This window comes from Megascapheus bottae, chromosome 19 (assembly GCF_031878675.1).
Source record: "Megascapheus bottae isolate mThoBot1 chromosome 19, mThoBot2.hap1, whole genome shotgun sequence".
NCBI classification, from domain to species: Eukaryota; Metazoa; Chordata; class Mammalia; order Rodentia; family Geomyidae; genus Megascapheus; species Megascapheus bottae.
The window spans coordinates 30,530,920-30,547,959 of record NC_143527.1 but is presented as its reverse complement, the minus strand read 5'-3'; the positions used below and the strand labels follow the sequence as shown (position 1 = coordinate 30,547,959).

At 36.7% G+C, this 17,040-nt stretch overlaps 1 protein-coding gene across 2 annotated transcripts in view; it reads right to left on the bottom strand.

The window, feature by feature from the left end:
- The window catches only part of Dsc3 (desmocollin 3), a 46,587-nt gene that overhangs the window by 8,876 nt on the left and 20,671 nt on the right, over positions 1–17,040 (bottom strand). For both annotated transcript variants that reach the window (XM_090353586.1, XM_090353588.1), the window contains 6 exons: positions 10,969–11,154; positions 7,529–7,785; positions 7,280–7,422; positions 5,875–6,099; positions 1,934–2,158; positions 1,049–1,170 (listed from right to left, as the gene is read on the bottom strand). In XM_090353586.1, coding sequence (XP_090209712.1) covers positions 1,049–1,170; positions 1,934–2,158; positions 5,875–6,099; positions 7,280–7,422; positions 7,529–7,785; positions 10,969–11,154 — 1,158 coding nt within the window. The remainder of the gene's footprint in view (positions 1–1,048; positions 1,171–1,933; positions 2,159–5,874; positions 6,100–7,279; positions 7,423–7,528; positions 7,786–10,968; positions 11,155–17,040) is intronic.

The following is a 17,040-nucleotide window of genomic DNA, read 5'->3' as shown; positions in this document are numbered from 1 at the left end:
AGGAGCCCTATGAGTTGTGACTGTTGTACTATGTTATTTCTCATCTTACCTTGTATCTGATATATTGTATATATGTTTATTTATTTATTTGAAATAGGATAGGGAAGGAAGGGAAACAAGATAAGGGGAGGGAGTGTGGGAGAGAAATGTGGACAAAACATGAGAAAGGGTAGCAATGTACCTTCTATCTGGTGAATATAATGTGACCCTTCTATTAATTACAATAAAAAAAAATTAAAAGATCCCTGAAACTTTGTCATTCCCTTTCTTATTTTTTAGGCTGTTTTTCTCTACTTTAGCTATGCTCACCATCTCTTCACTTGCGGTCCTGCCCTTGTTTTTCGGTTTCAGTCAAGTGTACCTCTTTCCTTAAGCCTTCCTGGTTGATTCGAACTATATGAGTAGACTGAAAGATTATATTATTGTTGCACTCTAACAGGGCTTTATCATGCTGGCTCCCTCACACATAGCTATTTCTTTTTTTTCCCCATAAAAGTATGCTCTATTTCCATTAAAAATAGAATTGCTTTAGAGCAGACAAATCTTCAAAGTATTTCTTGTATACTTCCCCCAAAACAGAACTTTAAAGCCACATCCCTAAGAAGACCTGAAAATAGTTAATAAAAGAGAATGGCAGTAATCTTTCATATATATCCCTTTTGAAAACATCTGTCTTAAATGCTGTCTTAAATACTTTTCACAAGCTTTGTTTAAGCTATTAGAGATGATCAAAGAGTTAGAGAAATGAGTAGTATCTGGAAATACACATTGTAGAGAATAGCCAGAAAGATTGTTATAATAAATAAATTCAATGTTTTCAATTATAATACTAAAAAGGAGGGGAAGCATAAATAAAAGTTTAAGCCTGGTTTAAAATGTTAATAAATGTCCCTATACAAATATTAAATATAAACAAAGACATAGTTTGCATAATTTAGCCGAAGTAAAACTATAAAATTAACTCCTTCATGTAATGATAATTTTATAAGATAATAATGATTCTAAATACTCATTACAAGTTAAAAAGTAATCATCAGAAATTACTTACCACTCTATCATCTCCGGGTGCTTCTGTGTTGGATATAATTAAATTTTGCTGCGCTAAATCTTCAGGAAATTTTTTCCCACTTCTGGCACTAACAACTCCACATACTAAAGTTAGCAATACAGCTGAGGGGGGAAAAACTCAGTTTAAGACACACAGAACAACAACAAAAAAAATCACTTTTTATTGCAACCACCATTTTCCCATGAGGTATTTTGATCTTTCCAAAGCAACTGATTAACTGATCACAATTTAGCTCAACTTTAAAGATGAGATCACTGTGATCTCAACATCTTTTCCTAAGTCCATAGCTAAAAGGACATAGGCATGAAATTAAAGTGACTTTTAGTGAGCTTTCACGTGGAAGAAGTATAAGATTGTTCTAATCAGTCTTTAAAAGGCTAGCATTCAGACTAATACAAAGGGAAACGAGACAGTGCAATCTAAAAAATTTTCAAAATTCTGTCCCAATAGGAAATCTTCTGTCTCAAGAAGTGTCATCTTCCCTTCTACAGGAAACACTGCAACGGAATTCAGATATTAACCCCAAAAGATGTAGTATAGGATGATTTCTGGAACATATTTATTTTCCTTTTGCTGTTGGACAGGGCTTGGGCCCTGTCCCTGAGCTTTTGTATTCAAGGCTAGCGCTCTCTCTGTCTCTACAGCTCCACTTCCAGTTTTCTGGTGACCTGGAGGTAAGAGTCTCATAGACTTTCCTGCCCAGGCTGGCTTGGAACTATAATCCTCAGATCTCAGCTTCCTGGGTAACTAGGATTACAGGCATAAACTATCTGCACCCAACTAACACATTTACTTTTTAAATATCTTTCCTGCCCTCAAATCTGTTACCTCTGAACTTTAACCTCATGAAGTGGGAATACTTACAAAAGAGTAGAGCTATGCCCAGTAGAATGGCAAGAATGGCCCACTTCCCCAGGGCTATTCCTGTACTTCTAGCGGTCCGGACACAATGGCTGGGGTGGGTGCAGTCACACAAGTTCACTCTCAAGGTTTTGGTTGCAGACTGGCCTGCTCTGTCTTTCACAGTAATAGGAATTATATACTCTTGAAATGCAGCATTTTTCTGATATGATAGACGGGCAGCTGTATCTATGAGAAAACAGAAGGATTTAAAATGTTTTTAAAGATCAGCTATTATTGAAATGAACTCCAAGATAGGGACACAAGAGAGCTCTCTTTTTTCTTTTTTCTTTTCTTTTCTGTTTTAGTTTTTAGCTGTTGAGGATTCTGCCTTTGTTTACCCTAGGTATGACGTATATCTCAGTAGGGTTGGGAAGGGTACAGAATTAAGGCGAAAGGGTGAAGAAAGGCAGCAATGTAGCTCAATGGACGCAGCTAGAAGTGAACTATACACCTTCTGGGTGGAGATGAGAGGGAGGGACTGGGAGAGAGAGGGAACAGAAAACACTGTACATACAGGAAATGTACTCATTTTCTGATGTAATTGTAATCATCATCTCTATCATAACAAAGTAAATTAATTTTTTTAAGAAAGGAAAGAAAAGATCATCTCTCATCTCTTTTGCTGTCCCTTGGTTATCTCATATTGTTACAGTATCTCACTTTGTTATCTGATATATTGGATATATTTGTATTTGGTTATATGAAATTGGATAGGGAAGGGGGAAAAACAAGATGAGGGGTGGGCGTGCGGGGAGGGAAATGGTGACTAAGACATGAGAAAGGTTATCAATGTATGTGAATTAATGCACCTTCTATCTGGTGAATATAATATAACTCTTCTATTAATTACAATAAAAATATATGAAAAAAATATCATGTATTCTTTCCTTATCATCTATTTCAACACACTTGCTTTAAAAGTTATTCTTCACAAAGAATTGTAGGCTGTATGCAAAAAAATATAGAGAGCTATCTTCAGGTAAGTACTACTAAGATTGGCCCTGACAATTGTGTAAAAGAAATCACTAAGAAATAATTTGGAGACAAGTGTGGAAGCACACCTGAAATTGTGGCATTCAGGAGGCTTTGGCAGTTGAGTAGCAAATTCACGACTACCCTAGATTACATAATGAGATTCTGTGTCAAAAATAAATAAATAAAATTATAATTAGACATTGGAGTAGCCCAAAATCATTCCAGCAGTATCTAACATTCCATTAAATAATGAATTAATATTAGATGTAAACTAGTAAGACTAGATTGTCTCAAAAATTCAAGTGCTTTTCCTTAAAGCCAACTCATATACTCAAAAAATTTACTCTTTTCCTATAGGAATATGCAAAGATAATTTCGGTTCACGTTCTTTTATCTTTAATACTCTAAACAAATTTTCAGAACATGCAATGATTTTTTTAATGATTAATGCTTGCATTTAGAAGAAATCTGTACAGAAGAAAATTAACTATGTCTATAAGACTTACAGGGAACCACAGCATTTGAGGGTTTTTTGGGGGGAGATACGTGTGTGTGTGTGTGTGTGTGTGTGTGTGTGTGTGTGTGTGTGTGTGTGCACAAATGCATATACCCAAGTACTGGGAACTGAATTCAGTTCCAGAGCTCTTGACCAGCAATTTTATTCATGGCTGATACTCTAACACTTGATTCACATGTCCACTTCTGGCACTTTGTTGGTGAGCTAGAGATAAGAGTCTCACAGAAACTTTTCTAGCTGCCTTTGAACTATGATCCTCACATCTCAGTTTCCTGAGTAGCTAGAACTATAGGCATAAACCATTGGCACCCAATGCTAACTATTTGTTTTTATCAGCTATGTTAGTAAATATCCCCTAATCATCTCCCATGTCATGTTATTAATGTTATTAATTAACTAAAAGCTCTACAGACTTTAAATGGCATTCATAGCTTCCTTGTGTTTTATAACAAGCCAAGTTCAAAGATAAACACTTAATACACACATCGGAAGTCATTTGAAATGCTGAAGTCTTGATAAATGCACTGTTCCAATTGTGAAAACTTCAGATTTGGATACACTTAATATCACAAAGCATCCCAGAATTATTCTATCGGGTTACTCTGGGACTCTTCGAAACCATCAATGTCTAATGTAAGACTTTGTAAGTCTCTTCCTTCTCAGCCCTCCAGCTGAGCCATAGTCATGTAGTATCTTATTTATTCATAGCAGTGCAAAAGCATTATTACTAGTTTTTCTTTTCTCATCTCATCCTTCTTCACATTCTCTCCTGTCAATAATATCAACTTCATGAGACATAAATCTGAATACAGCTCTGCCTTTCTTGAAAAATCTCCAATGCATATCTGCTGTTCTGCTGTCACCTACAACAAAAATGTCAGCTTCAACCAGGAACACAAGCTCTTTATCAGGTCTCATCTTTCCTCCCACTCAAACTTTCTGCTTACCTAAAAACATGTTCTAAATTTTCTAATGCGAATGCAATTCACACCTAGCATGTTTCTTCTGCTGCATCTATTTCTTGACTAAATATTGACCTAACAGATACATTTTAAACAGTATCGACCAGTCATAGGGGTAGATATTAGAAGTACCAAGATGGATTACAATTCTGATTAATCCAGGTATTGGAGGAGAGAGGTAAACAGTAATAATACATGATGAAATGTGCTGCAAGACAGGGTGCAAAAGACTGAAGAGCACCTTCTTTTGAGACAGACTTTGCACAGGTGTAACATCTGAGCTGGGACAATTTTTCATTCATCATTTCTATAAGTATCCTCAGGACCTAGGGCTCCCTAATGGATAAAAAGCATTAATGGAATAGTTTCAGGAAAGAAGGTAGTGCTGGCAGAAAGAACATGCACAAAAGGTGTAGTTGCATGAATGAAGGTAGTACAACAACAGAATGAAGTTCAGATGAAATGCAATCTATTATCATAGGAAAAGGTGCTATCATAGCAAGCAGCTCCCAAAGTCTCCTGTGCCAGATCTCTGTCCACATCCCACCAGCTACCTTTTCAGGAAACCAGCCCGTGCTCATACCTTGGGTCTGTATTTCTCACTTCCACACCTATATAATATAGTTTGTTTGTTTATTTATTTATTGACAATCCTGGGGCTTGAACTTAGGGTATCAGCACCATCCTTGGGCTTTCCTCAAGGCTAGCGCTCTACCACTTGAGCCACAGCACCACTTCCAGCTTTTGGGTATGTAGTACAGAAAAATCTAGCCCGTGTATTCGTGCATGCTAGGCAAGCACTCTACCACAAGGCCAAACTCCCAGCCTGTATAATATATATTGAACATCACTAATCTCTCTGCTTTGTGCTGTTATTACTTTGAAAATATACACACATAGCCAGGTGCCAGGCTCATATCTGTAATTGTGAGATCTGAGGACAGACGTTCAAAGCCAGCCCAGGCAGGAAAGTCTGGGAGACTCTTTTCTTCAATTAATCACAGAAAAAATCGGAAGCTGTGCAGTGGCTCAAAGTGGAGGAGGGCTAGACTTAAGTAAAAGGAGCCTGGGGACAGTGCCCAGGCCCAGAGTTCAAGTCCCAGGACTAACAAAAGAAATAAATATTAAAAATCCACAGAAAAGTTTATCTTAACCTAATATTTTAATAAAGCCTTTGTTTCTTTACTGTAAACTTTACCTGCATCAAAATTATGATTTCTTTAATTTCCCTTACTTTATCCATATATGTTTATATATATGCACACACATACATGTGGATGTATATGTATATATTTATATATGTGGATATCAAGTACCATATGACACTTGCAAAAGATTATTTTATATAAATCTAAATTGTATTTAATGGTATAAAAGTGAACAAGTAAATCAATCCTCTAGTTTTGGAGTTCTTTCAAAGCATGTAAATCACTATTTCTATTAAATACCATTAACTTTGTTGAGGGTCCATATTCTGTTGACTTCTGGGGAAGTGTTTGCCAAGGTGAACTGGAATGGGGCTCCATGGATTGCTTCATCAGGATCAACAGCAGAAATGTCTGCATACCCCATCTTCGGCTTGCAAATTACCAGGTATTCCTGAAGTATTGCTGGTGCATTATCATTCACATCTTCAATATTCACCGCAAGCGTTCCAGTACATGATCTACCCTCTGAAAAGAGAAACCCATTTGTGTTTAATGCTCTTCATGACATCTCGGCCTATAATTTCTCAAGCAAAAGCATACATGAGCATCTTGATAACATCACCATACATGTTTCAAGGAAATTTTTTACCATAATTGTTAACTAATAAAAATGAGAGTCTGAATGGCAAAGCCTTACCCCTTGAGAATCTAATCCGATGGGAGAAAACTTGGATGCAATAACAGAAAATTCTTTTCTCTATTTCTAGAATTTGAGCTCAAAACTTTCTTAGCCTGCTTTCTGGGTTGATGCTCTACTACTTTGAGCCCCACCTCTAGCTCTGCTTTTTGTTGATTATTTTAGAGATGTATCTACAGAACTTTTCTATGTCCACTGTTCTTGAATCTAGAGCTGCTAGATGTCAGCTTCCAGAATAGCGAAGATCATACATGTGAACCACCAGTTCCTGCCTCAGAAGAGTAATTCTAATTATGATACAAACTCAGACTGCCTAGGGAGATTTTTAAGGTATTTTGTTCTTAAACTATCTGGCTCCACAATAATAAATTCTGATTCAATTAGTCTAAGTTATATTTACACACTGTTATTTTTCATTTTTAGATGAAACCAGGGTTTCATAATTTTGGGTTGAAGGAACAACATCTATCTGGCTATTAATGGCTCATGGTTATCATGTTTGCTACTCAGGAGGCTGAGGTCTAAGGATGAAACATTGTAGCCAACCCAGGCAGGAAAAGTCTCTCAGACTCTTCATCTTAAGAAAAATTCCAAAAAAAGAAATGGCAATGGGGACTTAAGTGATAGAGCCCTAGATTTCAGTGGGGGTGGGAGATGGAATTTAGGCACAAAATCCATGCTCTGAGTTCAAGCCCTAGGACTAGTAAAAAAATGTTTTTAAAAAAAGATACAAAATTCAAAGGATTCTCTTGACCTAATAATTGCAAAACACACCACATAAGCATTTAAGATACTGTTATGTAGAAATATAAAGATAAATAGAAGAGAGATTCATGTTTCTCAACAGTTTATTTTATTGTGTGACTGAGAGATGAAAGTAGAAGCTTCAAAGTAGCAACTAAGAATTCCATAGACTTACCACAAGAATAAATCTGCATAAGAGCACCTGCAGTTTTCTCTTGTTTCTTTATAAAATACTTAAATGGTATTGGTTTTATTTTTTTTTACCTTGATCTATTGCCAGAACTGTAATGTTATATAAGTCATTTCTCGGAGTGGCAGCCTCTCTGTCCAAAGTCTTAGAAACTGTGATTGATCCTGAAATTTCGTCGATGCTGATCCAATTTTTAGGATCATGTAACTTTTTGTATCTGTAAATAAACAATAAAAATAGTTTGGGGCATCATATTTCAAAATAAGTATCTATCTCAATTATGAGACATGTATTATTATATATACTTATGAATTATGTTGTACCTTAAATCATTGCTGTTTTTATTTTCAGGGTCATATGCCTTATAGCCATTCATCTTCAAGCCTACTGCTGAGTTTTCCTTAATCCGTACATATTGGGATGCAGGGATGCATTCAGGCCCCTCATCCTGGTTCCTCACGTGAACTGTAACCAACGCACGATTCATGGGTGTCACTCTGATTACATCTTTAGTCAAGGGAGCTTCATTGTTTACTCCAATCTCAAGGACCACTTGACGGTTTTCTTCATAATTCAGTGGCTTTCAAATAAAGGACATATGTATTAGATTGGCAATCATATATTTGATATTTCAAATGGAAAATGAACTTTTGTCAAGATGAACGTTGTGCTTCATTAAATAATGAAGTTATTAGATAATGGCTTTATCTCTTTTATACATAGAGGTTATCGTGTGCTAATAAGTTTGTAAAAGTCAACTAAACCGTATTCCAAGTAGGCACCTGCAAATACGACTTGTCTGGTGGGTCTCTATAATGCTTGCACAGGCCAGCCTGAAACTGCTCCAGCTGGTCTCTACCTCCTAAGTAGCTAGGAATATAAATGTGAGTCACTGTAACCAAGTCTCATCCAAAATTTTAATAGAATTGTAGAGAATTAATTTCTAAAATAGCTTTAGAATTCATTCACACAAGGGAGTATTATCCTGCAAGAGGAAATACAGAGAAATAAGAATGTCAAATAGGGTGGCATGTGTGGAGTCACACTCTCCAGATAAACAACATTGAATTAACATTAACTTAGATCTGAGGCATTTGACAAATCTTTCAAAATCAAGCATTAACTTCAACACACTGAAAAGATACAAGGCTTTTCTGTCTCATAGAAGAGGTATTAGAAATGTTTTCTTTCATTACTCTGTGAAGAACTTCAGCTCTCTCAACTCCTATGGTAATAAAAATCCATCTAGGGTGTCATTTCTTCTTTAACATCTACTTTTTTCTTGATTATCTCTTTTGTAGAATGATGTAAGTAATTCTTAGCCACACTCACTTTTGTTAATGACAATTACATTGTTGACAATTTGAGGATAATAATTGAACATGTATTCAGTTTACCGCACAGTATAACAGAAAAACAAAGGTAATCTGTACTATTCTTCATAGCAGACTTGAAATCTGCAGAATACTCTAAGGAGTGAGGATAAATTCACTAATATAACTATTATCATTCCTACTTCAAACAAGGAAAATGAAGAAGATAAACTGATTTCCCTAAAGCCAAAACTATATTCACTCAAGCTGAAGTTAAAAAAAAAAAAGCTGCCTGGCATGATGACTCATGCCTGTAATCCTAGCTACTCATGAGGCTGAGCTCTGAGGATCAAGGTTCAAAGCGAGCCTGGGCACAAAATGACCCGAGACTCTTATCTCCAATTAACCTCTAAAAAATGGGAAGTGGGGCTTGGCTCAAGGGTAGGGTGGTAGCCTTGAGCTGAAGAGCTCAGGGACAACACCCAGGCCCAGGGGCTGTAGCTTTGAGCTAAAGAGCTCAGGGACAGCGTCCAGGCCCAGTACAAGCCCCATGACCCACAAAAAAAAAAAAAGAAAGAAAGAAAAAGCTATGATTATAATTGAGTCTTTAGGCAGAAAAGCCCAGCAAAATTTATAAATAATATTTTCAGTGTTTTTTAATTTCAGCTTGTCAAGATAATCACTGGCTAACTAATTAGCAAAACTGAAGTGGATGAATAATATGTAACTGATTGAAATATTAGTAATCATAAGTCCTTTAAGAAGCCAAGAACATTTCAAGTTGGACTCTTGTGACTTTATCTGTAATCCTGAGCTAGTAATGAAGATCTCAATGCAAAGCCAGCCAGGGCAGAAAAGACCATTACTAGACTCTCGTCTCCAATAAGTAGCAAAAAGTAGAAGAATGATCCATGAATGTAAAGTGCAAGCCTTGAGTGGCATAAAGCTAAATGAAAGCACAAGATCCCAAGTCTGAGCCCATGTACTAGCATACATCAAAAAGAGATGAAAGATTCTGAATCTTAGAATCCACAAAATGTATTCTAACTAAAGATTCAGGAATGAAGAGTATTAGGAACTGTTTATTTAATGCTGATGAAGACTGTCTCACAAATTATGCAAGACAGATGTAAATTTCTAATGTTCAGATTATGTTGCTTGATTTTAAAAAGATGTCTCTGGGCCAGGAGTTTGGCCTAGTGGTAGAGTGCTTGCCTAGCATGCATGAAGACTAGGATTTGATTCCTCGATACCACATACATAGAAAAAAGCTGCAAGTGGTTCTGTCTCAAGTGGTAGAGCTCTAGCCTTGAGAAAGTCCAAGGATAGTACTCAGGTCCTGAGTTCAAGCCCCAGGACTGGCAAAAAAATTAAAAATAGGTCTCACTGATACTGATTTTCATTGATGTGACCTAAATTTGCACTTACATGGAAGTGATTAAAATATTTTTGATATTCATGCCATGGATATAATCCTGTTTTTGTATATGTGTATATCTGTAAACATATTCAGGATCACATCATATATACACAAATGCATTAACTAAAACTTTGATTTATTCAGAGAAGATTCCAATCGTGTAAGTTCTTTGAATATCTAACTTAACAGTTTAATAAATTGAATACCAGAAAGCTGGAACGTATGTTGGGGCATATTTCAAGGTCAGATAGAAGCAGAAAAATTGGAGAGATGAAGGGTGGGCAAATATAGTCATAAAATTCAATGTTCTTATATGAAGATATAACTATATAAGGTGTGGGGGTGGCTGTGACTAATTCAATTATCTAAGATTTTTGCATAAAATATAGACAAGATGTGGCATGATAAACAAAACTTTTACTGATAAAACTGCTAGAAAATAATTTGTTTCTCAAATTGAAAATAGGAGGCAATTGGGACTAGGAGTTTGGCTAGTGGTAAAGTGTTTGCTAGCATGCACAAAGACCCAGGTTCCTCAGTACCACATACACAGAAAAAAGCCAGGAGTGGTGCTGTGGCTCAAGTGGTAGAGTTCTAGCCTTGGGAAAGTCCAAGGACAGTGCTCAGGCCCTGAGCTCAAGCCCAGGACTGGCAAAAAAAAAAACAATAGGAGGCAAGATTAGCAATGAAGGTAATAAGAGAAGCGATTGGAGGAAAATGATGAAGTGACATTGATCAAACTGTCATGGTGATCATTTATTACAAACTGAATTACTTAAAGATACATGTAAATAAATAAGCAAACAAATATTGCTTTATCACTAGGAATGTTCAGGCACATTCTTGGAAACTGTCAATTGGCAATAAAATTATGGAAGACAACATGACATGAAATTAGAATCCTTAGAATAAACAGAGTTTATATTCTCCCTCAATTTGCGGAGTTCATTACCTGAAACTACATAGTTGATTCCACCATTTGTTGATAAAAAGTTAGTTACCAAATTCTAATTATCCATCATTACCATACCTTTGCAACACAGAGAATGCCTTCATTTGTCCCTTTGTCTGTAGTGATTTTGAAGTGTCCATTTTCATTTCCTTTCAAAATGGTAAAATTGGCTCTCCAATTTTCAGTATTCATTAAATCTTTATCTTCTATTGGTATTCGTAAGATTTCCACGTTGTACGCATTTTCATCTACTGATGTCTCATACTGGAAGAAGAATTCATTAAAATTTGCTTTATAAAGGAACTAAAAGATGTCTTTCACTCCCTAAATATTTGTTCTTGTACTTTTAAAATATGTGTTATCTCAAAACAGCTGCAGAACAAATAGTATTGTTTAATTAAATGTTTTCTTTTTCTTTTCTTTCTTTTTTTTTTTTTGCCAGTCCTAGGGCTTGAACTCAGGGCCTGGGCACTCTCCTTGACCTTTCTCAAGGCTAACACTCTACCACTTCTGGCTTTTTCTCTGAATGTGGTACTGAGGAATCGAACCCAGGGCTTCATACATGCTAGGCAAACACTCTACCACTAGGCAACACTCCCAAACCAACTGTTATCTTTTAAATGAAAGAACTTTGCTACAAATGAACAGCATATTGTGATTGGCATGCAAGAGGGAGTTATATGAGAAGGGAGAGAAGATCAGCGGAAGATGGCGGCGGTTCAGTGTGAGTCGTTCTGAGCTCCCACCAAGATACAAGTTCTGGCAGCATAGGGGACAGTTGTTTAAGAAAAATTGATCCTAAGAAAGCTTTAGTGCTACAGAGCTCTCAGTCAAGAGAGGAAAAAGGCAGAATACCCGCACAAGAAGACAGCGTGGAGCCCCGCTAGCCGCGGAGCAGACAGAGCTTGACGGCACAGACCTACCGGCTACAGACAGAGCCACACAGAGCCACCCAACATAAACAGGCAATGGAGCAGTCAGTGGCAAAACTAGAGGAGAGTCTTCCAAGTGCTATACAAATGCAATTGATATAATGAAAAGTATGAAACCATAAAGAAAGAGATAAGGGAAGAAGCCATAGCTAAAGAAGAGGAAACCATAAACAAGGTGATATGTGAAAAAGGGGAAGCCATAAAGGAGGCCATAATATAGTTTTTTCAGAGAAAAATGAACGAATTCAGAGAATCTACAAACAAAAAGGTGAGCGAACTCCAACAAATGACCAAAGAGAATAAAGCTGCTGAGCTAACCACTCTCATGGAAATCAAGGCGTTAAAGAAATCAATACATGATCTAAAACAAGAGATGCAAGGCATCAAAAATGAGCAATTAGAAACAAGGGAGATGAAGAATAAAGTAGAAAGCTTTGATAGCAGGTTAGACAATGAAGAAGAGAGAATTTCTGGGGTTGAAGATAATTTAGTTGTTATAGAGAAGGAAGAGAAAATGAGTCACTTCAAATCTAGGAAATATGAGAAAGCGCTACAGAAATTCCAAGATAAAATTAGGAAGCCTAATTTAAGGCTAATTGGTATTGAGGAGGGTCTGAAGAAAGAGGTCAATGGTATTGGAAATATACTTCAGGGAATCATCTCAGAAACTTCCCAAATATCAAGAAGGGCAGGCCCATCCAGATACAAGAAGCTTTTAGAACCCCATACAGACCTGACCAGAAAATGAACTCATACCACCACATTATAATCTGAACTGGATCAATAGAGACCAAAGAAAGGATCCTAAAAGCAGCCAGGGAGAAGAGAACAATCACCTATAAAGGCAACAAATCAGAATAACCCAGATTTCTCAGCAGAGACCATGCAAGCAAGAAGAGATTGAAAGGATATATGTCATGCAATGAAGTCAAATAACTACCAACCAAGAATACTCTAACCAGCTAAGCTCTCATTAATAAATGAGAGAACAATAATTAAACATTCCATTCCAGGAAAAAGCTTCAACATTATGTAGCAACCAAACCAACATTACAGAAAATTCTCAAAGATGTTCTACACATAGAAAACCAACACAAATGTAATACAGAGAAAGAAATGGCACCTAAAACTCATACCATCTAAGTACCACAAGAACTGTCAAGACACAGGTCCCAATGAAAGCTTTTAAAAATGGCTGGAACTAATAAATGTTTCTCAATCCTGACTCTCAATATCAATGGACTTAACTCTCCATTGTTCTGCTACCTTCAAGAGACACATCTTACCAAAAACCAAACATTTTTTGAAAGTGAGAAGTTGGAATAAACTTTATCAAGCTAACGGCCCCCATAGACTTGCTGGAGTTGCCATCCTCATATCAGATAAAATAGACTTCAAACTAAAACTAGTGAGAAAAGACAAAGAAGGTTACTACTTACTACTAAAGTGATCTTCCCTCCAGGAGGACATAACCATCCTAAATATCTACACACCTAATCCCGGAGCGCCTAACTTCATCAAGCAAACTTTACTTTCACTGAAACCACACATAGATCGAAACACAGTGATTGTCAGTGACTTTAACACACCACTCTCAACTATGGACAGATCAACCAGGCAAAAACTCAACAGAGAAACCTTAGAATTGAACAAATGTATAGACCAACTAGATCTAACAGACATCTGCAGATTATTCCACCCAGCAACAACACAATATACGTTTTTTTCAGCAGAACATGGAACATTTTCCAAAATAGACCACATTTTAGGGCATAAAACAAACCTGGGCAGATTCAGAAACACTGAAATTATTCCCTGCACTCTCTCAGACTAGAAGGGCATCAAATTGGAACTGAACATCCATCTCCACCAACGTACACCCCGTAACTCATGGAGATTGAAAAATACATTGTTGAATCACCAATGGGTCATCAAAGAAATCAGAACAGAAATCCAAGAGTTTATGAAATTTAACAGAAAGGAGCACACAATACCAGCTTCTTTGGAACACAGCAAAGGCAGTACACAGAGGAAAATTTACAGCCCTGAGTGCCTACAATAACAAATTGGAAAAATCGCAAACCAACAATTTAATGTCTCACCTTAAGCTCCTGGAAAAATAGCAACAAACCAACCCTAATCTCACTAGAAGGAAGCAAATTATTAAAATGAAAGCAGAATTAAATGAATTGGAGTAAAAAAAATATAGAAAGAATCAACAAAACAATGATTTGGTTCTTTGAAAAAATTAACAAAATTGACAGACCCTTAGCAAATCTTACCAAAAAAAGAAGGGAGCATACTGAAATAAACAAAATCACAGACGAAAATAGTAATGTCACCACAGAAATTACCAAGATCCAGAGCATCATGAGGGTTACTTCTCAAACCTTTACGCCAACAAATCTGAGAATCTAGAAGAAATGGATGAATTCCTAGCCAATATTAACATACCCACACTTAACCAAGAATAACTAATTCAACTAAATAGTCCTATTTCAAGCACTGAAATAGAAATGGCAATAAGAGACCTTCCACCTAAGAAAAGCTCAGGGCCAGATGGATTCACTGCTGAATTCTATAAGGTCTTCAAAACATAACTCACACCAATACTCTTCACGCTCTTCAATGAAATTCAAAATGAAGGCTTTTTACCAAACTCATTCTATGAAGCCAGTATAACCCTCATCCCCATACCAGACAGAGATTCATCAAAGAAAGAGAACTATAGACCCATTTCTTTGATGAACATCGATGCAAAACTTCTCAACAAAATACGGGCCAACCGTCTGCAACAACTCATTAAAAAAATTATACACTATGATCAAACAGGACTCATCACAGGGAGGCAAAGCTTGTTCAACATACGCAAATCAATTAATATAATTCAACACATCAACAAGAGCAAGGACAAAAGTCACACGATTGTCTCAATAGATGTAGAAAAGGCATTTGACAAGATCCAACACCGCTTTATCTTAAAAGCTCTGGAAAAACTAGGATCCATGAAACATTCCTCAGTATAATAAAGGCTGTGCATGACAAACCCACAGCTAATATTATATTTAATGGCGAAAAGCTAAAGCCATTCCCTCTAAAATCAGGAAAGAGACAAGGATGCCCACTCTCTCCACTCCTCTTTAACACAGTATTAGAATTCCTAGCCAGTGCAATAAGGCAAGAAGCAAGCATAAAGGGGATCCAAATAGGGAAAAAGGAAGTAAAACTTTTCCTCTTTGCAGATGACATGATTCTGTATTTAAAGAATCCTATAGAGTCTACTTCCAAGCTCCTCAATCTGATTCAAAACTTTGGAAATATAGCAGGGTATAAAATTAACCCTCAAAAATCAACTGCCTTCCTCTCCTTTCGCAATAGCCTCAAAGAAAACAAAGTACCTAGGAATTACCTTAAGTAAGAATGTAAAGGATCTTTTTGATGAAAACTTTAAAACCCTGAAAAAGGAAATTAAAGCAGAACGGAGGAAATGGAAAAACCTCCCATGCTCCTGGATTGGAAGAATCAACATCGTGAAAATGACAATCTTGCCAAGAGCTATCCACAAATTCAACGCAATACCCATCAATATCCCAATGACATTCTTTAAAGAAATAGAAGAGGCAATCCAAAATTTCATGTGGAATAATAAAAGATCCCATATACCAAAAGCACTTCTTAGCAGAAAGAACAGCTGTGGAGGAATTTCAATACCAAACTTTAGACTCTATTACAGAGCTAGAGTGACCAAAACAGCTTGGTACTGGCACAAGAACAGGCCTGAAGACCAATGGAATAGAACTGAGGACCCAGATATTAAACCACAGATCTATGGCCACCTAATCTTTGACAAGGGAGCCAAAAAATAGAATGGAAGAAAGACAGCCTCTTCAACAAGTGGTGCTGGCAGAACTGGATAAGCACCTGCAGAAAACTAAAGTTGGATCCTTCTTTGTCACCTTGCACTAGAATTAACTCCAAATGGATCAAAGACCTGGAGGTAAAAGCTGACACACTGAAAACGTTACAGGAAGGAATAGGAGATACACTAGGCCTCCTTGGCACAGGTCGAAACTTTCTTAATAAGGACCAAGAATCACAACAAATCAGAGAAAGGCTGGATAAGTGGGACTGCATTAAACTGCAGAGCTTCTGTATGGCGAAGGATATAGCTAGTAAATTAATTAGGAAGCCTACAGAAGGGGAGAAGATCTTCACTAACCATACAACGGACAAAGACCTCATATCTAAAATATACCAACAACTCAAAAAATTGAATCGCTGCAAAACTAATCTCCAAAGTAACAACCATCCCATTAAAAGATGGGCCAAAGACTTAAAGAGAGTCTTCTCTGAAGAAGAAACAAAAATGGCCTATAGACACATGAAGAAATGCTTGACATCTCTGGCCATAAAAGAAATGCAAATCAAAACAACTCTAAGATTCCACCTCCCACCAGTTAAAAGGGCCAGGATCAAGAAAATTAATAACAACAGATGCTGGAGGGGATCTGGCCAGGAAGGATCAATACTACACTGTTGGTGGGAGTGTAAACTCATTCAACGACTATGGAAAGCAGTATGGCAGTTCCTCCAAAGACTAAACATAGAGCTCCCCTATGACCCAACAATTACACTAATAGGCATTTATCCAATTGTCCAGAAACAAGGACATACTAATTCCACTAGCACAACAATGATCATTGCAGCACTCACTATTTACCATAGCAGAGATATGGAAACAACCCAGATGTCTCTCAGTTGATGAGTGGATCCACAAGATGTGGTATTTGTACACAATGGAATTCTACACTGCTGTCAGAAAGAATGACATCACCCTATTTGTTAAGAAATGGAAAGACTTAGAAAAAATCATATTAAGTGAAGTAAGCCAGACTCAAAGGAACATAGGCTCAATGGTTTCCCTCATTTGTCATAATTAGTAGAAATCTTGGGCTCTCATAGCAGAGATTTGCAATAGAACACAACCTAGATATACAAGGCCATACAGTATGATGTTAAATGAAAGGACCTCTAGGATATAGAAAAAAAGCAAGCCATATAATGAGTGATTGTTGTTCTTAATGTACTATGTTATCTCTCATCTCTTTTGCTGTCCTTTGGTTATCTTATATTGTTACATTATCTTGCTTTGTTATATGATACATTAGATATATTTGTATTTGGTTATTTGAAATTGGATAGGGAAGGGAGGAAAAAC